The sequence below is a fragment of the Sciurus carolinensis genome, chromosome 12, assembly GCF_902686445.1.
Source record: "Sciurus carolinensis chromosome 12, mSciCar1.2, whole genome shotgun sequence".
Lineage (NCBI taxonomy): Eukaryota > Metazoa > Chordata > Mammalia > Rodentia > Sciuridae > Sciurus > Sciurus carolinensis.
Window position 1 is genome coordinate 115,639,186 of NC_062224.1, and position 26,651 is coordinate 115,665,836.

The 26,651-nt window shown below is 60.5% G+C and overlaps 1 protein-coding gene across 1 annotated transcript; it reads left to right on the top strand.

The window, feature by feature from the left end:
- On the top strand, positions 1–26,651 carry Gpa33 (glycoprotein A33). Its single transcript, XM_047521362.1, has 7 exons — positions 1–174; positions 10,792–10,946; positions 14,778–14,994; positions 18,876–19,031; positions 24,298–24,417; positions 25,031–25,163; positions 25,570–26,651. Exons 1-7 carry the CDS (start codon positions 132–134, stop codon positions 25,703–25,705), a joined length of 960 nt encoding a protein of 319 aa, XP_047377318.1. The 5' UTR covers positions 1–131; the 3' UTR covers positions 25,706–26,651.

The window sequence follows — 26,651 nt, forward strand, 5'->3', positions numbered from 1 at the left end:
TGGGCAGGAAGAGGGAGAATAGCAGCGAACTCGGGCTGGGCCAGGCCAAGGCTGCTGTAACTGAGCCAGTCAGCTGGACTCGTTTGGTGCTACCAGGGCCAGGCCAGGCTCGGGCAGACAGGAGCAAGACCATGGTGGGGAAGCTGCGGCCCACACTGTTGACACTCTATGCTGGTGAGTGGCCACTCAGTGACCAGTACCCAGGGGTGGGTGAGAGCCGGGCTGAGGCCGAGGAAGAGGCTTCCCCAGAACCCCCAGGAGGCCTTCCGCAGCACTGCTGCGCTCTGCTGGGCAGAACTGCCCGCGCTGGTTTGGGGCAGCATTTCCAGGCCAGCGCCGAGACCAGGATGGCTCTCTCTGCAACTGAGCAAACAAAACCCCAGCCGGCTGGAGTGAGGAACCCAAAGTGCGCGCAGGACCTCCTGTGATTATGCCCCAGGCGGATCTTAGGTTCAGACCAAGGTCTGACCAGGGGGACAGAGCCCTTGCCATCAGGGCTGCCCTGGAAAATCCAGGATGTGAATCTAGACTCATTCACTACCTAGGATTTTAACTGCCGCCTTGAAACCAGAGAAAGAGGCAAGGGTAAGAGTGCTCACCTCTCTGTCGTAGAGAGAAGCCGAGGCAGAGGACGATGCCATTTAACCAGGGTTGTGCTCAGAGCAACAGCGCACTAGAGGGCCCCTCCCAGAGGCGAGCGCTCCTGGTGCTCTGGGCTTCGGAAACTCTGAAGAAGAGACCCCCCAGGAGAAATCGGACATTTATGGGCTGGTGGTTGTGTCCAAATCAAGAGCGAATAGTGAAGTCGTTGTGGAGGATCCACGGAGCAGTATGGGTCAGAAGGAGGGCTTGGCAGTGGGGAACTAGGCCGGGAAGGAAGTGGAATGGAGAGAGGAAGTCGAGAGGAGGGAGTCGGGGAAGTTTTAGGAGTACTTTAGTTCAGTGTGTTTGGTCATCAGCTTGCAGTTCAGGACCCGTGGCAGGCCTCCAGGACCCGGTGATCATGGGGAGAAGTGGCACCAGGAAGCCCCCAGCCCGGGGAAGTGAGCCCAGCAGGCTTCCGTACAGAGCCCAGGCTAGCCCAGGACCACCTGGCTACTCCACCACAGCTCTCCCAGGCCTCCTGTCTCCCTCTCCTCCCCCATCTCCCAAGAGCCAGCCGGGGCCTTTGAGCAGAGGGCCCGCTGGTGCAGGGGAAGTAGACCCAGAAAAGATGAGCTAGCTCAAGCTCAGCAAGAGGGCCTGGTTGGTCCGTTCCCCAGCAAATGAGTCCACTGAGCACAGCACTAAGCAGGTGCCCCAGGCCCGGGAGTCTGGTGGTTAGCCTCAGCCTTCGGTTCCAGACAGGAGAATGCTTCCAGGCTCCAGGGAGGGAGGCCTGACCATCCTCCCAGCTGCCCTCCCAGGTTGGAAGAAGTGGCCTTGACTCTGAGTTGCCGGGAGTGGGACATTTGGTCTCCTCCTGGGGGAAGGCACGTGACCCCTGGTGAACTCACCAGCAGAACCAGTTCTGGGCATGTTTTCCGACACCCTGATAAAGTGTCTTCTGCCCTCACCCTGCCAGCCAGCTCGGCCCAGGATCACCTGCCCACCACCTCTTCTTTCCCGAAACCTACTCCAGGAACAAGGGACCAGGGCACTGGGGCAGAGGAAACGGGCATTTTGGCCAACTCAGAGCAAATGGATAGATTGGAAAATCTATCCATTTGGTGATGAATGGCCATTGCCATCACCAGGGGAGCAAGGAAAGCCTGTTGCCACCTGGAAGCACTGGGCAGCTGTCCTCACCCCCTCTGAAGAGGGTACCACTCCCACCCCTCCCACCTGGCACACAGGGGAGGTCCAGGAAGGAGCAGGAAGTTGGGGAGCCCTGCTGGAGGAGGCAGAGCTCAAGCTGGGCCCTGGAGGACCTGTTCCCTCTTCCTCTCTGCATCAGACTGGGCCCACCAATGACCCTGCTGGTGGCTGGGGAGATGGGCCGGGCTCAGTGGGCTCCAGGGAGCAGAGGTATCACTTGAGGCTGTATGGAGGTAGAAAGGGCTGGCACACTGGGAAACTTCACATCGATAAAGCCAGCTCAGCTGATGACCCCAAGCAGAGTCCTGCTCCTGCTGTACACACACCCTGCTACCCAGGCCCGGGGGCTGGCCGGCCCCTGCCCTCAGCTAACAAGCTGACTCTAGCGAGGCAATGCAACCTCACCTTGCTGGACCGCGGCTGCTCGTCTGTGAAATGGAGAGGGCAATTTGCAGCGTGTAAGATGCCGGTGGTCCCTCCCACAGGCTGTGGCAGCTGTTGACTGGGACCCCACGTGTAAAAGCTTAGAACGGTGCCCAGCACGTAATCAGCACTCCATAGGTGTGTTATCACCACTGCTCTGTTATTTGTATGGCAAGTGTAGTCACAGGAGATTGGTGAGTCTCTAGTGACCGGCCGTCTCAGAGCTCTGCTCTGGCCAGTGCATACAGGAAATGGAGTCAGAGGTCACTGTGGATGAGCCCTACGTTGTCACCCAGAAGGCCATTCTGTGCCTGAACCTCCCAAAGCCTGCTAGGGAAACACTCCAACTCATGCACAAAAGTGAGGCCCTTTCACTCCCGGACTTTTTTAGCCGCTAGACTTCACGAGAAAAGATCTGTTGTGACTGAAGGTAGGGATGCTCCAGAGAGATGCACGCAGATTCTGCGGGGAGGATCCTGGGGACTGTCACTGATCAGCTCTGTCCAGAGCCAGGGAGCCTTTGAAGACCCAACCCCCAGCGTGCACGCACACACACACACACACAACCACCTTCCCACAACTACAGGAAGCTTTCTTGTCTTTCCAAGTTAATCAGAACAATTTAGGAAAGTACTGCTTTATGCAGAGAAATAAAGGAATAGATCGTTGCAAAATGTATCAGAAGAGGAAAAAAATGCCTTTTTTCCTCCTTCCACGAGAAAAAGCTTCAATAATCCCATGGTGCTTGGCCCGGATGGGTCTTTGATGAGAATGAAGTTTCCACGTCAGACTCCTTCCTGAGCCTCTGTGAGAGGCACAATCCCCAGAGGATGGTTTTCCCTAAAGGTGCTGCCTTCCGCGCCCACTCTGTTCCCCTTGGCTGTGCTGGCTTGGGGAGCTCCCCCCGGATGTGTCTGAGCTCCGAGCAGGGGCCTGGCCCAGGTTAGGCCGTCCACGGGCTCATCTCAGACGAGTTAGTGTCCTTGTGACCCGTGAATCTTGGCCCCCGAGGGTGGGGCTTGGCCAGAGTCTCAGTGTCAAGCTGCCAGTGCAACTGTAGGACAGGCGGCCGGTCCTCCATCCAGCCACGGCCCTGTGTCCTGTGGCCACTCCAGCCCCCTGCCTACCCCGGGGACTGGGCACCAGCTGCTGGCACCTGACACAGGTCAGAAGCCATCACTCACAGATGAGGCCCACTCTCTGTCCATCAGGGGTGCATTCAGGAGGCGAATGTCCCAGTCCATCCCCACCTGTCCAGTCCCAGCCCCAAAGGGGAGAGGACGTAAGGATGGTCAGTCTAAGAGGGGCGAGTGTACAAGTGGGGAGGAGTGGCCGTTTAGGGAGGGTCTATCAACTCTGGTTGCCCATCAGAATCACCTGGGAGTAAAAATACAGGAGCCGGCCTCCCCGTGCTCTGACTCGAATTCGAGCGGGAGGATCGGGACTTCTCCCTGACTTTTTAGAAGTTTCTCAGTGACGCTGACGCTGGTCTGGGTCTAGAGCTGCTTCTGGAGCCTGAGAGGTGAGTTGGACAGTCGGTAACTCTGATGCTCTGGCTGCGCCTCTCAGCTCAGTTCTCCTGTGCCTCCCTGAGTTCCTGTCCACCTTCTAGTCGGCGCCTCGACTCAGGAATGCAGTTGCGTGTGTTCTCAGACTTCACTGTGCGCAGAGTTGCCTGGAGACCTTGTTAAAACGCAGGCTGCTGCGGGAGGCCCGGGGCAGGGGCTGAGCGTCTGCCTTTCTAACCAGTCCCTGGGGACGCAGCGGGGGTGCAGGGACCACAGCTGAGAAGCAAGGCTGGGGGCAGGAGCAGCTCAGGGACACGGTGTGATCGCGTCTTGCAGGGCTCCTGGTGACCCAGCCACGCTGCCCGCTGTGATGTGGGCAGCAGGCTGTTTGCCAGCCAGCTTCCTCCTCCTTCCTGGGACGCGCTCCCTGTCTGCTGCGCTCCTCCACCCCGTCTCCCCTGCCACGGCGGCAGAGCTCCTGGAGCTCAGACCTTCCCGTCTGTGTCCACGTCCACCCCCAGAGCTCTTGCTGCCGCCCGTCCCAGCCGACTCACGGGTGCCTGCGAACCCCACCGCTCCTGGGCTGCAGTCTCAGGAGCCCAGCAGTCCAAGGGGCATCTTCACCTGCGGTCCCAAGACCCTTCAAACCCGCAAGCAAAAACCAAACTCATGATCTGGGCCCCCAAACCTGGCTCCTTCCCAGTGATCCCTGTCCATAGGTGTCACCCGATCCATCCCGGAGCGGAGGGCAGAGATCTAGCTCTCCTCGGCTAGATTTTCTATTGCGCAAACAAAACAAGACGTTTTCTATTCCTAGTACAAAGTCGCCCCAAATTTGGCAGCCGAAAACAATGCTAATCTTTTCTTTTGGTCACAAATTTGCAAAAATTGGGATGGGGCTTGGCAGTTCCAGCCAGGGTGACTTCCCTGAGGTGGAAAATCCCCTTCCAAGCTGGTGCCCTCGGTGGCTGTGGCTGGAGCCCACAAGCAAACCCCAAAAGAAACAGGCCAGAGCTTCCGTTGCCCAAGGCCTAGGCCCAGAAACGGACCTGCCGTTTTCTGCTGGAATCTGCCGCAGGCGGTGAACCTTTCCATATTCTACTGGTCAGTCACAGAGGGGTCCAGAGAAGGGGCTAGCCTGCCTCGTCATGTAGGAGTTCCACAGGATCTTGGACGAGCTTTTACCTTGGCCTTGTCACCCAGGATCCCTCTCTCCCTCAGCAACAAATCCAGATCCTGCCTGTGCCGGATGAGCTCAGCTCTCCCCTCTCCAGTCTGCTTCTCCCGCTCTGCCCCTGCCTCTTGGGCGTGGCCCCTGCCCACACTTGTGGACCGCCTGGCGGTGGTGCGACCCTGGAGCCCCTTTGTAGGAGGGTCTGGGGAGGCAGGACGCCCCCGGCTGACAGGGCGGGGTTTGCCCTGAGTGCCCTGAGCTGCCCGGAGGGAGCAGGTCTGCCACTTTTTGTTAATCTGCTTGAAGGAAGGGGGCACTGAAGCTGGTGGCCCGGGGCTGGACCCGCCACGCCCTGGGCAACGTGGCTCGGCCCCAGACTGATGGCCTCTCTGGCAGCACCTTTCCCGTGACCGCTGCACGAGGCCCTTCTCTCCCATGTCCCCTCTCCTGTTTTCTCATGGCTCAGCGCCCTCCTCTAACCCCGGGCGGACGGGCCTGTCCTCCTCCCTCGTCGCCAGCTCCGTCCTCTGTCTGGTGGTGACCCTTGTTACCACGGTGGCTTCACATTACACTGTGACTACTTACTCACTGCTGTCTGACTCACCGGAGGGCTGAACACCCCGGAGCAGAACCCTGTGTGTCTCCCACGCCTGGCAGGGAGCCGGGACCCAGCTGCCCCGCACCCTTTGCTGGCTGGGTGAGGACGGAAGAGCACTTCCCCTCTGACCCTGGGCAGCTGGCGGCTGGCTACCCTGCCTCCCCGCTGCTGGCCCTACCTTTCCTCTCTCCCCAGGCTGCCTCTGCTTCTCTCCGAGCCTCAGGGTCCTGGGACACTTTCTTCTCCCGTGCCTCCCTCCCGTCTTTTCCAGGCTTTGATGGACGGGAGGGACACAGTGGGGACGGACTCTGTGGGTTGAGGATGCCCTGCTCTGTGCCCCTCCCTCCAGACAGGACCCCTGCTCCAGTAGGAGCCAGCACCCCACTCCACGTGGGGGTTCCTGCATGGGGACAGCGGTGTGTGGAGGGTGCCTTGGGCTGGGAGTGGACGTGGTGGACGTTCAGAGGCTCTGGGACCAGCCCGTGGGGGGCACTGGGCTTTGGACTGGTGGCCTTCTCTCTGCTGCTCTGCTGGCTGGGCTCTTGCCGGGTCCCCGAGTGGCCCTCTCTGCCCAGGGCACCGACGGCCACTCCTACAGCGCGCCTCTTCCTGAGGCACCTCCCTACCCTCTGCGCCCAGCGACCTCTGGGCTGCTTCCTCTTTCTCCCTGGGGAGCCAGGGGAGCCATAAACTCCTGGTGGCTTCAGATGGGCGCTCCCGATTAGGATGGTCACAAAGTTCGCTGGGAGAGGCGTGGGCAGTGTGGGTGGGAACCGCCTGGCTGCCTCCCGCCTGCCCCAGCTCCGCCAGAACCAGGGAGGGTCACGCCTGCCGAAGGCCTGTCCTCCGTCCAGGCCTTGCCCACTGACTCCTCCATGGGCATCTCATCCTTGCTGGGGGCTCCTTCCCTGTGACCCCAGGCCGCCGAGGTTCTCCAGCTTGGTCTGGGGACTGAAGGACCCCAAGGCCCCTTGCAGCCCCGGGCTTCAGCTTTGTCACCTCCCGGGTCAACGAGCTCCTTGACCCCAGAGGCAACCCGTGTCCCCTGTTCCTCACCTTACCTGGCGCTGAAGGCGTGACAGTGCCGGTGTTCACTGCGGAGCCGGTGGGAAAGAGAAGTGCTCCAGGAGACCCAAGGTGCCCAGGACCCAGGCCCAAGGGCGCCTGTTGTGGACGCTGGGTCTCGGTGCACTTCCTTCAGAGCCTGTTCCCTGTGATCAGGTGGGTTGGTGGCGTGGCACCGCCCACTCGGTGGGCGCCCTTCCCTCAGTGCACCGGGTCAGCAGGGGCGCTGAGCCTCCCACAGCCTCTCTGGGAACCTGTGTGCGGATCACCCGCACACACTCGGCTCCGCTAGGATGCTGCCGACGGTGCCCTCTGACTGCTGCCCCGGCAGGGGCTGTGCCACGGGCCACAGGCCACTGGCTCACCAGCTCTGCATGGACAACGTGGGGTTGAGCCAGCAAGTGCAGGTCCAAGGGAAGTCTGGGGCCCGGAGCCAGCACAGAGGGGCCTGTCCCCTGGGGTGGGGAGCGGCCTGCACACAGAGACCCACACCACGTGAGGGTCACACACATGTGGGATGCGTGCCGCCTGAAATGTGGGCGGCAGTGAGGGCTGAGAGGTCCGGCGGGCTTCCTGGGCGGGGTCACAAAGCGAGGAACTGAGAAGAAATCCACCAAATTGACCTGGATTTGCGGCTTGCTAAAGATCCGTGTTGGTCAAACTACTCCACAGGCTTGTTCGAAGCCACGGATCCCTGCCTCTCTCACTGCCCCTCAGCTGCCAGTGCGGGAGCCTGCGGAGACCGTTCCACCTGGGGACCCAGGACAGACCCCCTGCCCGTGCCTGGCCTCTTCCCCCTGGAGAGCAGCTCTTTCTCAACGTCAGGGCGTGCCATCCAGCTCTGGGGCCGGCCGGGTGCCTTCTGGCCTCCAGCCTCTCCTCCCTAACCAAGGATGTGCTTCTCTGAGCGAATGGATCTTCCTAAGTGGAGGCCTCACTGCCGGGTTCCCCAGGGCCTCCTTGAGTGCTGCGGATGCCTCAAGCAGCCCGCTCAAGCGTTTATTTTCCTCCCAGGGATTACTTTCTGCTTGGCTCTCGAGAGACAGTTTATTATCTTCTTAATTATTTACGAGCAATCGTGGAGGCCTCAGCTGGGCCTCCACACCTGCCTCCTCGAGGTGGTCAGCTGGCCTCTCCTGTTCTGCTGGGGCACCTGGCACACTCGCTTCCCCTCTCGGGCTCCTTGGTTTTATCCGGGTGACGTCTAACGCTCCGCCGGCGGCTCTTCCACCTGCTTCTGGGGGCAGCTCCACCCTTCCTTCTGCTTAGCTGCCGCCTCTCTCCTCTGCAGCGAGGGCACTTGTGGCTGGTTCTCCTGCACGTCAGGCCCTGTGCTGAGCCCCCCGCGAGGTGAGGTGCAGTCAGTGTGCCAGCTGAGAGCACCAGTTTTTGTGCCAGGATAAAGGACCCGCACCCCACTTGTAAGGTTAGCTGGCAAGACCCTCAGGGCGTCCGTCCTCCATCTTTCCTTTCCTGGTGCTGGGAGGGCACCCATGGCCTGGCACTGGCTAGGCAAGCACTCTGCTGCCCAGCTGCAGCCCAGCCCTGCAGCAGTCCTGAGTTAGAGGAAACCGAGGCACAGAGAAGGTAATGAGGCTGTTAGCAACACAGCCAGGAACAGGACGGAGGACGCTGTGGGAGAGCGAGGCTGCCTCCTGTGGAGGATGCGGGCATCAACCGCCAAAGGTTGCCGCAGGCAGAGCTCGCGCCCTGGCTCGAGGGTGAGAGCACAGGGCTGGTCATCGACACCCAGGCAACTCAGCTTGGTCTTGAGACGGGAGGTAGGGGAGCAGAGGGAAGGAGGAGACTCCTGGAGCAGGAGGGGCCCAGGTCGAAGCAGCACCGGGAGGAGGGGGCTGGAATGGATCTTCCTAAGTGGAGGCCTCGCACGCAGCCCTGTTCCCCAGGGCCTCCTCGAGTGCGGTGGGAGCCTCAAGCAGCCCGCCCGTCAAGCGTTTATATTTCCTTCCTCGGGCGGGGGCTGGTCCTGGGCATCCAACACGCCCTGCAAGACAGCAGAAAGGGGGCAGTTGGAAGCTTCTAGAAAGATCCTCCCCCCTTCCCAGTTTTCCAGTCATGGACTACCTGTCCTGCCTGGTGCCTTTGGTCCCCAGAGTGGGGACCAGAAGGTCCCACGGAAGAGAAAGTGAGGGCTCGCGGGGCTGGTGGCCATGAGGCCGTGGGAAGCGGGGAGAGGAGCGGGATTGCGATTGTTGTCACGGTGGGTCACCGTCAGCGGCAGTGGCGGCGGGAGGGGCCGAGCTCCACGTGGCGATGGCCAGATGGCTTCGGGCACAAGGTTCCTCAACAGGGGCGACTCCCCTCCGGGACTGTGGAGGGCACGTGCCCCAGGCTCGGGATCTGTCTTCCGGGTCCTGCGGGTCCACAGGTAGCACAGCACGGCCCGCGAGGCGTGCCGGGCCTTCACGAGCTCTTTCCCTCCCTCTCTCTGCCCGCAAACCTAGCGGCATAAGGACATCTTACCTCACTGCTCCCGTGGAATCAGCGTCCATCTGCTCTCCATTGCCATCACTGGCCATCGCCATTCCTTGCCAGAGCTCACCTGGGGTGGTGGTGGGTGGCTGTTCTCCGTGACTGGCTTCTACCACGGGGCCCCACGGCAGCCGCCCCGGCTGGGAAAGCAGAAGGGCTCGGCAGGAGCGGCGCGCGGTGTGGAACAGCAGCTGTCCTTTGTCGAGCGCCCATATCAAGTTAGGAACCACTGAGGAAGTCCGCATTTCATGTCCCTCATTCCCCACGCAATCCCTTCCCAAAAGGGCCCCGTGGGACAGAGAGCTCACGCCAGCTGCCCGAGGTCCTGCCTTGAACAGAGAAGGATCTGGAATCTCGCAGAGGCGCTGCAGACCCAGAACCCGTGCACTCAGGCTCTCTGCTGTGCTACTTCCCAAGTGGTCAGGGAGCAGTTGGCCAAAAGCATAGTGGGTGCAGACTTGGGGACACCAGGTCAAAGGGGCGCTTTAGCAGAGGGAGGACAGGGAGGAGCAGGTGGTTGGCGGGCGGGTGCTGTGCACTGCCCTGCCGGGAGGTGACGCCAACTTCCCCAGCCCTGCGTGTCCTGCTCCATCTGGAGGTGACCAGGTGTGTGGAGCCTGGAGAGCGGAGGGGTGTGGTCAGTGGTGGGTGCTTCGGGCCAGGCCAGCAGTGCCCAGCCCTGCTGCTTCTTGGTTTTCCTTTTGAGAGTAAACGTGGTCCTTGGGGTGTGGTTGGGGAGTTAACCGTGCGTGTGAGTTCAGTGCATGTCCACAGACTGCCCGGTGAGGTGACCACGCGGGCTTCTGGCCTATGCCCCTGGACGGGGAAGGGGAGTGCTTCTCCACCAGAGGCACATATTAACCATGTGAGGGGCACTGCGGAAGGCGTGTGAAGTTTCTGTGGCAGGAGGTGGATGCCGGGGTGCCCGCCCTCCCGGGCTGCCTGCTGGCGGGTGTTGGCTGTCGTGGTTAAGCAGAGCACATCACCTGACTTCCCGACTTCCCCTTCCCATGGGGTAACAGATCTCTCCAACGAGGAAAATGGGAGAAAGAATGGCAATACCGCCAGCTGCCTCTGCGGGCCTGGGTCCCCAGCACGGGAATAAGGAGTGCAGAATCCCTGGCCCAGGGCAGCCACTCATTTCCCCTCCTTTGGCTGTTGGCTTGAACCTGAGCCAGCAGATATATAATTAAAATGAACTCCCCTGGGAATACCCTCTACTTCTTCATCTTGGTTAGTCATAATAACAAAACTCTTAACCACACGAAAGTGTTCTGTAAATGTCAGTTAAGTAGGTGGAGAAATCATCATAACATGGCCAATAATGTTTATTGGGGTCTTCCCGTGAGCCAGGCATTAAGAAAAATATGGATGCATAGTAGTTTTTCTCAGTTCCCCCAAAACTCCGGGAAGTAAGTACGAGGACTCGTATTTTACTGATGAGAAAACCGAGGCTTAGACAATCCGCAGAGCTAGGAGGTGTGGCTGAGTGGGAGCCAGGCCTGTGGCCGCAGCTGCACCTGAACTTTTTGTGATGCTAATGGGTGGAGACACGTGGACCTGCCCAGGTGTCTGTCTCCCAGTCCTGGAGGCCAGCCAAGGCCTGTGGCCATGACTGCTGTCCTGGCAGGTAGAGCCGTGGACACAGGGACAGGCAGAGGCCAGAATCATGGCGGTGCGTGGGCCTCTCCACGTCATTTACCTCTGCATGGCATTTCCTACTTTCCTTCCAGTCTGGGTGACCGTCGATGCCATCTATGTGGAAACCCCGCAGGATGTTGTCCGGGAGGCCCGGGGAAAGAGCGCCACACTTCCCTGCACCTACCACACTTCTGCCCCTGACAGAGACGGGTTTATCCAGTGGGACAAGCTCCTACGGACTCATACGGTAAGGCTCAGAGACAGGCTGGGGCATCGTGGTGATGGTTATCAGCGGACCGTGACCTCTTGGAAGGCCAGCACTAGGAAGTCTTCCAATAACATCAGCGGAATCAACTGCATCTGGGAGGGGAGGGCGGGAGCAGGAAGCGTGGGACCCAGGACAGCTGGGCACCTCGTCTGCATTGTGGAAAAGCCACCTGCCCTGCAGTCTCTCCTTTGACCTGAGTCGGTGCTCATTTGATTGACACACTCCTCACTCCGAGGCTGAGTGTATCTGCTGGCGTCCTCCTGCTGCCTTTGGAGTTTTGCAGTGTTTGGAGGAGTTCTGCTTTATTTTCTCCTCTGATTTTTGAATAGATAATATAAACCATGGTCCAAAACCCAGAACATCATAAAACGTGTCCATTGAGAACTGGCCCCTTCTAACCTCTGCCCCGTCCACACCACTCCACACCCTGGTCCCCACCGCCCTCCGCCCAGGCAGGGCATGTGCGAGCATGTGATGGATATGCACACACAGGTGAGCATGTGTTTACATACGTGTGCAAACTGTTGGCACACAACTCTGTTTCACTCTTCATGCTGCGTCTTGGGCTCTGGGTCTCGGTGTATTTATATCTCCCTCTCTATTTTGGCTCTGGCGATGGAATTCAGGACCTGGCCTGTGTGAACATGAGTCTTGCCACTCAGCTATGTCACCAGCCCGTGTCTCATTCTTTAAATATTTGTATATTTACATATACACACATAAATACATACGTTATTTTATTAAAAGTGGAACTTCTGGGTCAAAGGGTATCTCTGATAAATCATGTCAAATTGCCCTCCTGAGACGTCTTACCAATCATCATGTTTACCAATAGCAGTGAATGTGCCCATTTCTCCAACACAGAATATTTTCAAACTGTTGGGCATTTGCAAATTCGATAAAGAAAAAAATCTCCATTTGTGATCAATTCATGTTTCTTTGATTATAAGAGGTGGAGCATCTATTCATAAGTTTAAAAGCAGGATCTGCCTTAAAAATGTTAACCTTCCTGGTAAGTGTTGGGTCTCCAACCACTTGGAGTGAAAGAATTGGGCTTTTTCCCTGAAAGAAAAGAAGGGGTGGCCCAGGGCACTCAGGTCCCAGCGCAGCAGGCACATGGGAAGGGGAGCTGGTCTTGCTCCAACGCACCAGGAACCCCATGGCCACAGACATGTGACCCATCTGCTCCCTGAGGCCAGGGGGGGAACCCCGCTCTGCTGCTGGCTCGCAGGAACTGAGGGACACCTTCCTTCACCCTCAGGGGCACCTGGCAAGCCAGGTGTGAGGTCTGTGGCTGGCATTTCCTGCGAGTTGAGATGGGCACTCATGTTTTTTATCGGCTGAGGGCTCTCCTGCTTCAGAAGGAGAGCAAGCGAGAGCGCAGAGAAAATCGAACCCGTCCCTCGAGATGATTATGACGGGTCCTTGAGGCCGGGGGAGATCCAGGGACGGAGAGAGGGTTGGGCGCCGAGAGTCCGGTGCAGAGCTGGTCAGGGTCAGGAAAGGACTGAGCTGGGACAGAGGAGCGTCGGCACACTGACCCCTGCGTGAGGCTCCTCCGCGTCCAGCCTTCTTCTCTCCCCTCTCTGCGAGCTCCCTGCCAGGGCTGCCTGCCTCGCGGGGCTGGCAGGTTGCCTCCCGCTGTCCTGTCCGGGGCCAGCAGGTGCCCTGACCCAGGCCGCGTGAAACACTGGCACGGTGGCACCGTCTCCAGGTGCCCCCTGCCCCTCGCGCTCGTCACCCTCCCCATCGACCCAGGCCGCCAGCATTTCACTCGCAGCTCTGTGGCACCCCGGAGGCCCCCAGCATCCGGCAGTCCTGCCCGGGTGCCTCTGGTCTCTCCGAGCTCTCCTGGACCCTGCGAGTGACGTCACCGGGCTCGCCATTTCTCCACTCCTTCACCTGGGGTGGCTTCATCTGGCCCATGCACGTCTGCTGTCTCTGACCCCCAAACTTTCACCCATTGCACTTGGCCGCCCCGTCGGTTGCTACTGACCTGCTCCTCCCGACGTGTCAGGCGGCCCCATGGACACTGAGCACAGCGGCTTTTCCTCCGGCATTCTCTTCCTTCACGCTTCCTCTTCTGGAGGGGACAGTGACACACGTCACGCCCTGACGGCCTGGCACTCCCTCGTTCTGGACACGAACGCCTCTCCAGACCTCGAGGACCCAGCCTCCCCCTCACTCTCCACCCAGCGACCCGTCTGTACGGCCACCACCTGGTCTGGTGGCCCAGCATCTTCCACCTGAGTTGCGTGACGGCTCCTGAGTGGATCCCCCTTCCCCTTCCAACTCGTTCTGCACCCGTCTTAAGGGCCAGCTTCCTAAGACCCCTGCTTCTCTGTGCCTTCAAGACGAGATGCAAACTCTAGTCCCACACAAGCAGCCCCTCAGGTCTGGCTTGGCAGAGTCCCCAGAGCCCAGCTCCAGAGCCAGGGTGCCCAGCTGGAGTCCCAGCCCTGCTGCTACTGGCCACAGGACCAGAGAAGAGGCTCAACCTTGTGGTGCAGATGGACTCTAAGAACCACCACGTGGGGTGTGAGATGACACGTGCCAAGTGCTGGGGGTGTAGGCGGTGCGTGGCCGGCCCTGACAGACAGCAGCCACCACGGGTGCGTGGCCTCCCCTGCCCGCCCTCTCACCATCCCCTCACACCCCTTCACACTGAGCCGCTGGTCCCTTTGCCCGAAAGGTCCACAGCTGGAACATCAGCCCTCCTCTGAGGCGCAGCCTCCTCCGCCCTCTGCCGGCTATTTCTCCATTATTTTTCAGGATTCGAGGCAACTGTCACCTCCCCTAGGACCCCAACCCAAGTCTAGAAGTGATGCCTGTCTCCTGCAATCCAGAGCTAGCCTAGATGTTGCCACACGGCTGCTACCGCCCCGTTACTCTCAGGAGGAGCCCCTGAGTTATTCACCCCTGAGTGTCAGGTGCCAAGCAGATGCTCAGCAAGGCCAGTGGCCCGCACAGCCCAAACTCCCGCACAGGTCAGCCTGACTGCGGCGTGTGTTATCCGCTGCACTCCTCGCTGCAGCCCTTTGAGGCCGGCATTATTATCACAGTCTCCATTTTGTAGAAGAGGAAACAGAGAGGTCAAGCACTTTGCTCAAGGTCGTCTGAGTAGTAAGTGGCAGAACTGGGATTAGAAGAGAGGCAACCTGGTTGGAAAGTCTGGGTTTAGCTCCTGGCAAGTGCAGTTTGGTCAATAATCAGTCATCAGTGAGTAAGTAAATTCCAAAGGCAGGAGTCGAGAAAACAGGGTGAGCCAGGTGTGGCACTGCGCTCCTGGAACCCCAGAGACTTGGAGGCTGAGGCAGGAGGATGGTGAGTTCAAAGCCAGCCTCAGTTACTTAGCAAGGCTCTGAGCAACTCAGCGAGACCATCTCTAAATAGCAAGGACTGGGGCTGTGGCTCAGTGGTTGAGTGCCGCTGGGTTCAATCGCAGTGGCAGGTGTGCATAAGCACTGGCCACCTGAATGAACCAGGACAGACAAGTGGCTGATGTGCCATCGGCAAGAGAGGCCAGAGGAGCAGGTGAGGCTGGGACCCCGGACACCAGTGCACACGTGTGCTCCTGGGGTCTGATCCGCCCTGGCCCTTCACTCTTCCAGTTTTTCCACTTAAATTTTTAAAAATATCTAGAGCGATCAGCCGTAAAAGACATCCACCAGTGGGCACCTGCCTTGGCGGTGGTCCCCGGGGCCTGTGTGTCTGTGCCTCTGGGCTATGGGGGTGGCAGATGAGGGCCACCAAGGACAGGCCGGGGCCAAGGCTGGGGTGAGGACCAGTGGCCTTTCTTGTTCCTCTCAGGAAAGTGTGGTCATCTGGAAGTTTGAGACTCAAGACTACATCTATGGCAAGCTTTATACCAACCGCGTCAACATTTCGGGCAGTGCCAGGCAGTCAGACGCCTCCATCACCATCGCCCAGCTGACCATGGATGACAACGGCACCTACGAGTGCTCTGTCTCGCTGATGTCAGACCTGGAGGGCACCTCCAAGTCCCGCGTCCGCCTGATGGTCCTCGGTGAGTGTCTGCCTCTCTCCAAGTTGTGGGAAGAGACTGGGGCCAGGAAAAGCACCTGGTGGTGAGGTACTTATGGAAAGATAAGTGATGATAATGCAGGGTGTTGGTACTTGGTGGTAAAGTCCTGGTGGTAAGGTACTTGGCGGTAAGTCACCCAGTGATAAGGCAAGGTACTTGGTGGTAAGGTGCCTGGTGGTAAGGTCCCTATTGTAAGGTACTTGGTGGTAAGTTACCCAGTGAAAAGGAAAGGTATTTGGTGGTAAGGTCCCTGTGGTAAGGTACTTAGTGGTAAGTCACCAGTGATAAGGCACCAAACTTGGTGGAAAGGTACCCAATTCACAGAGGCAGCAAAGGCTTGCAGGGTACTAAGGCTCCTCCCCTTGTTAGTCTGTCCCAGGGCAGGGGCCCCTGCTCCTCCCTTGAAATGCAGCCCTTCCGAGTTCTCCACAAACGGCAGGCTGATCCGAGGTCAGAGGAGGAGGATCTCCAGCGCTCTCCACCCACACCAACCTCCTCTTCTCCTGGCAAAACTCACGAAAGAGAACAAAAAGGGAAACCCCAGCTCCTTTTGCAGAGACGCCTGTTGTGCCTCAATTCGGGACACTCAGGGCCACTGTGACTCAGGCAGGTGCCTCTCCCTGCACAATGCAGCTCCCAGAGAAGGACCCCACACCACCACCAGCCCCAAGGGAGGATCGGCTCCCGGCCTTCGCTTTGTTTCGGCCGCGCTGGGGACGAACCCAGGGCCTTGCGCACGCTAGGCCAGCGCTCTGCCGCCGGGCCCCCGCCCCAGCGCGGGCTCTGCTAACGCTGAAGATGTCCCGAGACAACGTTCTTTCCAGACACGTATTGGAATGTATGGTTTTGGAAGGGCCCAAAAGAGCCTCTACTTCAATCTCCTCACATTGACGAGGAGACAGAGGAGAGCGAGGCTCAAACCAGCACCGGAAACACTTGCGGCCGGCGCAGGAGCAGCCCCGCCGGGGCGGCAACTCCTGAAACCTGAACAGGGGGTCGTTTCTCGGGTCCTTCTCCCCTCTCAGCACCTGGTGCCTTGTTTTAATTGCATAAGGGGTTGCTGGACCGTTTGAAGCACTGTGGCGAGTCAGACTGCGCAGCCATACAAACTGGCGCCGTAGGGACCACACCAAAGACCACCCCCTTCCGCCCCCGGGTGGGCAGCTGCGGCAAGGCGAGCCGGTCTTGCACGCCGGCCCGGCTTTCCCCGAAATCGGATCACGCTGCGACCTGCGACTCCACGGTGCCGGGTGCACAGCTCCACGGTGCCGGGTGCACAGCTCCAGATCGGCGAGAGATGGGCGAGGACCGCGCGCGCCGCGCCGCGCCGCCCGGGGGACGGATGATTCCGCCGCGTCCTGCGGAGGACCTCCAGGCGGCTGCCACCCACGCGGGAGCAGCGCCACGAGACGACCCTCGGACCCTCAAGAAGCAGGAGTCTCTGTACGTAAATGCCGGTCCCTGCGCACAGCCCGGGTCCTGCCGCCCGCTCCGGTCAAGGGCCCGCTGCCTTTCCGGAGGGACACGCCAGCCTGCAGGGTGAAGGACAAGTTTAATCGGAGGTCACGCAACTCGGTGAAACCAGTGTTTTGCTTTTAAAAAGAAAGACATCGTTTTGGTCCTGCAAGATACGAACCGAGTACGGTTCTCGTGAGTTCTGTTCCGCAGGCGGAGGCGGAGGCCGCTGGGCTGCGGCGGCGGAGCAGGTGCGCAGGCCGCCAGCTCGGCCCCTGCAGGTCGCCGCGCGGCCTCTGGCGCCCCCTGGCGTCTGCAGTGGGGCGCAGGCGGCCCGCTTCCCAGGGATGCTCAGGAGCACCGAGTCGGCCAACAGGCGGAACTGGCCAGCGGGCCGCACGTGCTGCCCAGTGGAGGTCGCACTGCCTCTGGTGGGAGCCCAGGCAAGGCAGGGCGGCCTGCGCCCTGGGGCTGGCCACTCCTTGGGAGCCATCGTCTCAGCTCTGCCTCTTGAGGGAGTTCGGGATTCGCTCCCCCTGTATCCCCTGCGAGTGGCGGGATGAGCAAGGCTGGTCTCCCAATGCTCCAGAATTCTTTTTTTATGCTTTTGGAGATGCCAGTTGGCCTCGGTGACTCTCTTTGTCCTTTGTCCCGTATCACAAAGAAACCTGGCCCAGCAGGGCCCTGGGAGCTGTCTGCACACTTGGTGGGACCCTGGGTGACGTGGGGCTCCTCCAGGGCTTGGGTGTTTCCCGCCAGCTCCACCCGTGGCCTAAAGGTCGCTCCTCCTGGTACAGGTGCGCTGGGGAGCAAAGGTGAAAGGTCCGGGCGGTGAGCCCTGTTCTGCGCCTCTGCAGAGCTCAAGAGAGAAAACATGGTGCAGCGGGCCTGTCCTGTAGCGGCTTCTTGGGACTGTCACTTCCTCTTGTCCCCAGAGACCTCTCGTCCCCAGAGCAGGCAAGAAGGCAGCTGGTTAGTGGTCTTTAGGTAGCAGCCTCTCTGATCCCACACTGCTACACTCCTGGGGACCTGGGCCGGCATATAGGCGGCCTGGACTTGGTCCCTGGGCCCCTCAGGGTTAGGGACTGTCCTGCTGGGAGTGGCAATGAGTAAAGGCCTCTGATTTGTTACCCACCCTCCCCACGCCTGGCTGGCTCCCTGGCAGCCAGGATGTCGGGCACACCCGACAACAACACACCTGTTTTCAGAGAGTACTGCAGCTGCGGGCCAGGGCAGGGGGTGTGTCCTGGCCAGCTGCTCCCTGCAGCTTCCAGGTGGGCCCAGATTGGAAGGACCATCAGTGCTCAGTGACCGTGCACCTGGGTAGCAGAAGTAGTGGCATTGTTTACCAGGTAGCAAGCCATCCAAGGGGACATGTGAAGAAAGAAGCAGGAGGGACAGGCCTGCCCCAGGGGTTCAGCAGCGACCCTCACCACTGTGCTCCCCCGCACCCTCAAGCTGCTGCCTGCCGTCTGCAGCAAGCTCCAGCCCTAGCACACACCGCGGGCTCTGCCTGGATCGTCCCCGCCTCTCCTCCAGTCCACCCCCTCCTCCGCCATGGGTGTCATCCACTCTCACTCTCCCACGGCCCAGCCAACGACGCGAGTGGGCCTGGTCATCTGTCCTGTGGCAGCCGGATTGCCTGTCTCTTGCCCTGGGGTTCCTGGACGCAGGGTTCAGCACCGTCAGGCATCATGGCGCCCAGCAAGCTCTGGGGTCATCCTACCGTCCAGCCAGTGTAAAGATGCATTTTCTGAGCAAATCAAAGCGTGGGAAGAGGGTAAAGCAAAGCCAGAGAACATCACTGAGAAGCCAGCACTGACAGGCTCCCGGGAGCCTTTACCGGGGTGGGCAAAGCACCAAGGCCAGGCCACAGCCTATCTCCACGTCTCAAGCGCTGTTTAAAAAGCACAGAGACATCATATAGTCCAGAGACCTAAGGACATTGCCATCTGGCCCTTCCCAGGGGGGTTTGTCACCCCCTACTTTTACAGATAGGAAGGTGGGGGACCCGAAGGAGTGAGAGTCCCTCACGTGGTGGGGGGTATGCAGTGGGCACTGGGTCTGCCCTTAGGAGAGCTGCCACTGCCCCTGCTCGCCAGCACCTGTGAGCAGGTGTCCCCTCTGGGCCATGTTGGAGTGACTCTGAACCAGAGCTCACAGGAACCCCTGCTGGGGACACCACTGCCAGGTGCCATGCTGGGCCACAGGCCAGGAGCAGACATTTGAAGTCACTTGATTTTCAAGTGCTACCTCTCACCACAGGGTTGCGGATTCCTCTGCCTATGAGTGACCAGAGCGTCTGCATGTGTGCGTGCGTGTGTGTGTGTGTGTGTGTGTGTGTGTGTGCATGTGTGTGGGTGGCAGATCCAGGTCCTACCCCATCCAATGTGCCCCCTCCTGCACAGTGCCACCCTCCAAGCCGGACTGCAGCATCGAGGGAGAGACAGTGATTGGGAACAACATCCAGCTGACGTGCCAGTCTGCAGAGGGCTTCCCAGCCCCGCAGTACAGCTGGAAGAGCTACGACACCCAGAACCAGGAGCGGCCACTGGTCCCACCAGGTGAAGGGCAGCAGGGGAGGCTAGGGCGGGGGCACAGGGCGCTGACCGATCAGATGCCCTGCTTGTGATGTCTGGGGCCTTCCTTCCGAGTGCTGGTTTCTCCAGTACTCCGTGGCAGGTGGTTGTGAGAAATGCACTGTGACTCCAGGAAGCACTTGGCCCAGTCTCCTCGTGCCCCATCCCACTGTCCTGCTGTGTGAGCACAAACCGATGGCCCCTGTGCAGAGGCACTGGTGGGATTTTAAGTATGACCTTGGGGTATATTTGAGGCCCCAAGTCCAGCCCTGGGGCTCCACCCCAAAGTGGGCAATTTCCTAGTCCCACATCCTCTCTGTATCCCACCCAGTCCACCCAGGCTCCCTGCCCCCACCTCTGCAAAATATCTCCCTTTCATGGCCCTGCCCCCAGCTTCACCACCTTGGCTGTAAGAGTCCTCATCCTTGGAGTTCAGCTACTGTTGCCAGGAGACAGTGTTATGCTGGGCAGCTGGGGTTTGACCTTTCAGTCAGGAAAGAAACTGGAAGGGAAAAAGAGTCATGCAAATATTGCACTGCCATCTTCTGGCACCAACCCAAGTGGAAAGTCCTGCAGGAGCCCACCAATCCCCCGCCGGCTGTACCCAGTGCTCCTGGAGACCGGGGTGACAAGGCCTGCTGATCCCTCAGGTTTACCTGCTAGGAGACCTTTCAGTTCCGTGGGGGCTGAGAAGGAAGCCGGAGGGGAAATGGGCGGTGGGGTCCTGGGTGGCTCTCCAGGTGAATGCAGCTTGGGGTTCCATCACCCTAGGGTGGACTGGGTCACTCTGCCTTTCACTCGGGGGGACAAAACAAGAGCCTCTTAAAGTGAAGCACTTTAGTGGAGCTCACTCACCCTGGCACCTGGCGGAAGCTGCAGTGTGGACTTGGACAAGCTTCCAGTCCATCTGGCTCTTCCTGCTTGGCCAGTGCTTCCTGATGTGTCTGGAATTTTTGTTGAGACCACCTGGCAGCTGTCCTTGGACCCTGTGGCCTCTGATCTCTGGCTTGGGGGAGACCATGGCTCCAGTGATGTCCTGGCAGGTCTGCCATGGACTCTGGTTGTGCCCGACCTTCCTTGCAGCCACGCGTCCCAGGATCCAGAACCGAAGGTCACAGGGATGCTTCCTTCCGGACAGTGGTGTCCCACAGTGGAGCCCGCAGGGATCACGACGCTCCCCGGTAGGGGCACTGTTGGCTGTAGGGCGTGGGTAGCTGCATGCCAGCCCTAGGGATCACGACGCTCCCCGGTAGGGGCACTGTTGGCTGTAGGGCGTGAGTAGCTGCATGCCAGCCCGTAGGGATCACGACGCTCCCCGGGAGGGGCACTGTTGGCTGTAGGGCGTGGGTAGCTGCATGCCAGCCCGTAGGGATCACGACGCTCCCCGGTAGGGGCACTGTTGGCTGTAGGGCGTGGGTAGCTGCATGCCAGCCCGTAGGGATCACGACGCTCCCCGGGAGGGGCACTGTTGGCTGTAGGGCGTGAGTAGCTGCATGCCAGCCCGTAGGGATCACGACGCTCCCCGGGAGGGGCACTGTTGGCTGTAGGGCGTGGGTAGCTGCATGCCGTGGAGCCCGCGGGGATCACGATGCTCCCCGGTAGGGGCGCTGTTGGCTGTAGGGCGTGGGTAGCTGCATGCCAGCCCGTAGGGATCACGACGCTCCCCGGTAGGGGCACTGTTGGCTGTAGGGCGTGGGTAGCTGCATGCCAGCCCGTAGGGATCACGACGCTCCCCGGGAGGGGCACTGTTGGCTGTAGGGCGTGGGTAGCTGCATGCCGTGGAGCCCGCGGGGATCACGATGCTCCCCGGTAGGGGCGCTGTTGGCTGTAGGGCGTGGGTAGCTGCATGCCAGCCCGTAGGGATCACGACGCTCCCCGGGAGGGGCACTGTTGGCTGTAGGGCGTGGGTAGCTGCATGCCGTGGAGCCCGCGGGGATCACGATGCTCCCTGGTAGGGGCGCTGTTGGCTGTAGGGCGTGGGTAGCTGCATGCCAGCCCGTAGGGATCACGACGCTCCCCGGGAGGGGCACTGTTGGCTGTAGGGCGTGGGTAGCTGCATGCCAGCCCGTAGGGATCACGATGCTCCCCGGGAGGGGCGCTGTTGGCTGTAGGGCGTGGGTAGCGGCATGCCGCGGGCCTGCGTCCTGGCTCTTCTGCTCCACAGCCGTCTGACTTGACAGGTCACTCGGCCTCTGGGTCCTAGTTCGTACGTCCTTGAAATGGGCCTTTTTCACTCCCCAAGGTTGCGGAGGTTGAGTCAAAGTGGAGGCAAGACCCTGAGCCTTGCCTGGTGGGCGCTGAGTGCTCGGCTCACCCCAGGTGTCCTTGCGGTGGGGGACACTGCCCTGGGGACGGCGCCATCCAGTGAGGCACAGGGCCAGTGCACGCGGGGGCAGCCGTGACGGGAGGGACGGTTGATAGGAAAAGACACCATGAGAGACCACGAAGGGCCTGTGCTAGACCAGGGAGGCGGCCTCTGCTCCATGGGCCTTCGAACCTTCTGGGAGCCTCGCGATGGCACCCAGTCCCAGCTCTGGCCTCCCTGGGGAGAGACTTTTCTGGTGGTCAGGAGCCAAAGCTCAGTTCTGGGGTGATCCACTGGGAGGCCTGAGCGCGAGGCCAGAGGTGGAAGGGAGACTGCCTGTCCACCAGGAGGCAGCTTCGTCCTGCCTGCGTTCAGATTCACTCAGTCAGAACTGGGACCTGGGGGTGACAGGAGACTGTGGATGATGTCGAGGGGCCGAGGAGAGGCTCTCAAGCCTGGTGCCACCTGCCTTGGGTCTAGAAACCTGTCACTTCTTCCTCCGTGTGTCAGCTCAAAACCCCTTCTGACTTTTACAACGCTGCAGCCACCGTGGTGACATGGCCCCTTCAACCTGCATTCAAAGGCAGAGTGTCCGGCTTGGAGATGGCTCCTGAGTTAGCATTCAGTGGAAGCCGCTAGCAGTGGACAGAACAGGGCTTGGGGCCTGTTTCTCCACAGCCTCTCAGCTGTGGTATCATCATCTGGAAAGCAACAGAACCAGGAGGGTCCTCATATCACCTTCCCGGGAGGCTGTGAGGAGGGTTAGAGGCCATCGCCCACGGGACCTCTGAACACACGCCGTAACCTGCCCCAGTCACAGGCTGGAAGGAATAGGAATTCAAATATCAAGGAAGGAGCGGGGAGTAATCCTGGAGGCTGGACACTCTGGGGAAAGAGGTTGTGGAGGACAGGGAGGGGTGGGCAGAAGAGTCAGGTCTTGTCAACTGGACATCAGTGTCTGGGAGCCCGACTTCTCACAGCCGCCACCAGGTGAAGGCGGGAGGCGGTGGCCGCCCCTTGTGCACCCCTTAGCCACAAGGTGTCACCACCGCAGCAGAAACAGCGGTTTCCCCTGGATTTCAGAACCGATAGTCCCTTTAAAAGGGGGTTTTGGAGCCCAGCTCATTCACAAAGCCAGACTCAGTGCCCAGCTCTGTGCAGAGCCGCTGCGGGGTTCAGTCTGTGGCAAGGAGCTGGGGAGACGGTGCTGACCCCACTGGTGAAGCCTCTGGTCTCCTGGGCACCCCCAGGGCCTGCGAGCACCTCCTCCCAGATGTTCACTTAGAAAACGGGACCACCAGTCCCGCAGACCCGCGTCAGAGGTTCCCAGCGCCAGCCTCGTGTGGGACCGTGGAGAGCTGTGCCCTCAGAGAGCGCATTCACCCTCACTCAGACCACCACGCTAGCTTTGGTCACAGACCCCCTTGCCAGGACCAGAAGAGTATTCCAGAATACGCGGGTGGGATTCCACGGCAGAAAGGGCAGCTTCTGAGAGAATCTAGAGAGCAGTTCGCTGGGTTTCCAGGGAGGAATTAGAAGAAAGGACTGCATTTGTGGAAAGATTAAATGAAAATAACTCCAAACCATGTGCTGATGTTCCTAGGTGTTGAGATCTTGGGGTTCTGCTGTGCTCGCCCCCGCAGAGGCCTCCTCTGACCAGGTTGACCCTCTGGCTTTAGCCCCAACACCACCGTTGGGATTTTGTCCTGTCCCCTCCTCTGTAGACTGAACAGGCTAAGAGCACAGGGGCCCTCCTGGCTGGTTCGTAGCTGTGGTCAGCCTGCAGTCTAGCCTGAGTGAGGGCCTTGTGTCACATGCACATTCCCATAAGGGCATGCGTCGCTTTTATAATGTGAACTTCTAAAGGAAGGTCGTGAGCTCTGGGCGGTTCTAGACCGAAAACAGGATTTTTGTCCCTGCCTTGCCATTTCTTAATTTTCCCTGTTCCACCCTCCACATGAGGTTGTTTGGAGGGCTGAGAGCACATGGAGGGTTCCATGCCCTGCGTGGCACATCCAGACCAGGAAAGTCTGCTGGAGACAGTTTGGAGAGAGACTGGAGGCAGCCGGGCAGGGCTTCTCCCTGGGGAAGGGGCAAGAGATTAAGCCAGCAGGATGGCCAGGCCAGACAGTCACCTGTCACCAGGAGAAGAGCTGGACTTGAAGACGAGGGGCGGCCTCTGAAACAGCAGGGGTAGGAGGAAGGCCTAGGAGGGAGCATGACCACGGGTGGCAGCAGGGTGCAGGCTGGCTCTCAGTCAGCGAGGAGGCCGGTCCCCAGCTCCTCTGAGGAGCACAGTGCAGTGTGGAGGGGACCCTGGCGCATGTCTGCACGAAGCTCTCCTGGGCGCGGAGACCTGGGAGCTGCTGGCGCTCCCTGCACTGAGGGTGGGTTTCCTCCTGCTTCCCAGCAGAGGCCAGAGGTGCCCACGGCTCCAGCCAGAGCCTGCCTCCTCCCCTGCCCAACGCCACACACACACACACACACACACACACACACACACACACACACGCCACACATCCACGCACCCACGCCACATCACACACGCACAGCACGGGCGCACACCCTCCGTGGCAGAAACCCAGCAGTGCTTGGTCTCCCGAGCCGGGTTCTGTGTCTGAAGGTCGCGTGGGTGGCCACGAGGCCGTCCACCCGTTGCTCCCTGAGCCCTGGGTACTCGCCAGCCACATTCACCAGCAGCCCCTCAGGCCACGCCCACGAGCTGGGGGCAGGTGCGACCCGCTCTGACCACAGATGGAGAAACAGCCCACAGGAGCCATGAGCCCTGTCAAGGATGCAGGGCTAACGAGCCGCCCACCATGGTGCCACCATGGGCTGGGGCTTGGGCCGTGGGGGCTGAGATTCCCTGCGTTGAGCGAGGGCAGCTGCCTGCCTGGCCCCTGGTGCTCCCAGCCTGCGCCCGCCTCACCCTGCTGTGTCCCTCAGTCTCAGGCCAGACCGTCCTGCTGAAGAACATCTCCACGGACATGTCGGGCTACTACATCTGCACCTCCAGCAACGAGGTGGGGACGGAGGCCTGCAACATCACTGTGGCTGTCAGACCCGGTTAGAGCGGCCGGGGAGGGATGGCTGGCCGTGGGCCCCTCAGACGAGCCCCGAGGAGGTGACTGGGAGCCCCTTAGGGCCACTCACTTGCAGGGCAGCTTGGGGACCTGGGCAAGATGCCTCCTGCCCCAGGCATGCCCTCGCCTTGCTGGGGCCAGTCCAGTTCCCCCAGTTCTTTGGAAGTGGAGCCTGGGACTGACTTCTGGAGACCCCAAGTCCTGCTGCCCCCTGGGCCACTCAGTGAGCATGGGGCTGTGCCCAGAGCCAGTTGCCACAGCCTGGGCCCATCCTTTTGGGGCGGAACACCATGTCCAGCTCTGGCCTGAGCTAGGAGCTGGTGGGGCTGACACCTGAGGTCCCAGAGCCTGGGTGGCCCAGGGTGTTGAGGCACAGGGGGCTGCCGGTCCCTTCTCTAACCGGAGGAGTGTCCCTGGCTGACTGATCCCAGTCCTGGAGACTAGACCTTATACCTTTTGAGGGGTGTAGCTAAAAGCCAGTAGTGCTGCCCACTGAGCCCAGATGCGGGCAGGGACCTGCTCCAGCATCCTGCACGGCCCACTGCCCCCCGGGGCCTGAGTCGGGGGCTGGGGAGGCGAGCTGCTGTCCTTTGCAGCCTCCATGAACGTGGCGCTGTATGCGGGCATCGCTGGAGGCGTGGTGGCCGCCCTCATCATCATTGGCATCATTGTGTACTGCTGCTGCTGCCGGGGGAAGGGCGAAGAGGTGGACAAGGAGGACCCGAGACCGTGAGTGTGTGGGCAGCAGCCAAGGGCCTGGGCACCCCACTCCTCACAGACGTGTGCGCCACCCCTGGGGCAGCGACTGCTTTGTCACCCCAATTTTGCAGCTGAGAAAGGAGTGACCTGCCCACCACGGTGTGCCCTGCGGTCCCAGGGCTTCCCCTGTGGTCTGGCTGGGGCTGGACCTGGGCAGGACCCATGCTGCTCCCTGGCTCCTGAGATCAGGAATGGAACAAGTCTGTGGACGGTCCTGCCCTCCCCCAGCCTGGCCCTCCTGTGCAGGGTCCCTGCGCAGCGTGCAGTGCGGGTGGCGGGTGTGAAGGCTGCCCTTCCTGTAGTCTGCACCGGGCCCAGCTTCCCTGGGGGCCCACGTGAGGGTGAGCTTTTCCCCTCTGTCCTCACTGCCTTGCAGGAACCGGGCGGCTTACCAGGAGCCACCAGAGCAACGGAGAGAGCTTTCCAGAGACAGGGAAGATGAAGACGACGATCCCAGGCGTGAAGACCAGAGGAGCTCAGGGCGCGAGTCCCCTGACCGTGCTGGCCAGTGATGTGCTGCTGCAACTGGGGTACAGGAAGGGTCGGGCACAGCCTCCTGCTTCCTGGCCGCCGTCTCCCCAGGCCCGTCTGCATCCTCCAGCCCAGGCAGGGTGGGAGTGCTTCCTCCCGAGGCCTGCTGTGGGGGCCCGGCGGGCCTGGCAGAAGGAATCCCACCTGTGACCAACCCTAAAAAGTGACCCTGCTCACTGCCACACCTAGTTCAGGGTCTGCCCCTAGGCCTGGACCAGACCGCAGCCTCCACCCACTGAGGCTGGCAGGAGCTCCTGTGGGCCGGCCCTGCAAGGGTGCCCGGCACCTAGGGGAGCACCCAGCAGAGGGTTGCACTTGGCACATTTTTGCTGAAAGAATGAAAGAATAAATGTGCACGTGAAGGACTCCATTTACCTGGCCCCACAGCCCACTGCTTGCCCGGGTCCCACCGTCCGGCCGTCGGCCTCCAGCTACCCCATCCTCAGCTGGGGCTGCACGTCTGCCTCCTGTTGCACCGGAGTAGGAGTGTGGACGGCGGCCCAGGCCTCACCCGCTGCCGCTTCCCTGGAGCCCCTGCAGCTTAACTCAGAACCTGCTTTGGAAGGTGCACTTCCCTCTCTGTCCTGATGGCACCATGTGCCCAGGGATGACTCCCCCGCCCACTTGTTGGCAAGTTGACCGACTGATCTAAAATGAACACACACAAGCTCACAGATGGTACAGGGGCCTGTGTCTTGGTGGCTCCCGGGAGCGGCGAGCCCACGTCTGCCTCCCAGCCCACGTGCAGCTCCTGCCAATGCCTCAGCCTCGGCCCTCCCAGCCCACTGCCCTGCCTGGCTGCCTGTCTCGCTGCCCAGTGGCTGTTATCATCCAAACTCAGTTTACTACTAAACAAATATGGATGTCTTATCTGGATGACCAGAACAGCAAATGCATAACTCTGCCGTCCCCTTGTGACTTTCTTAC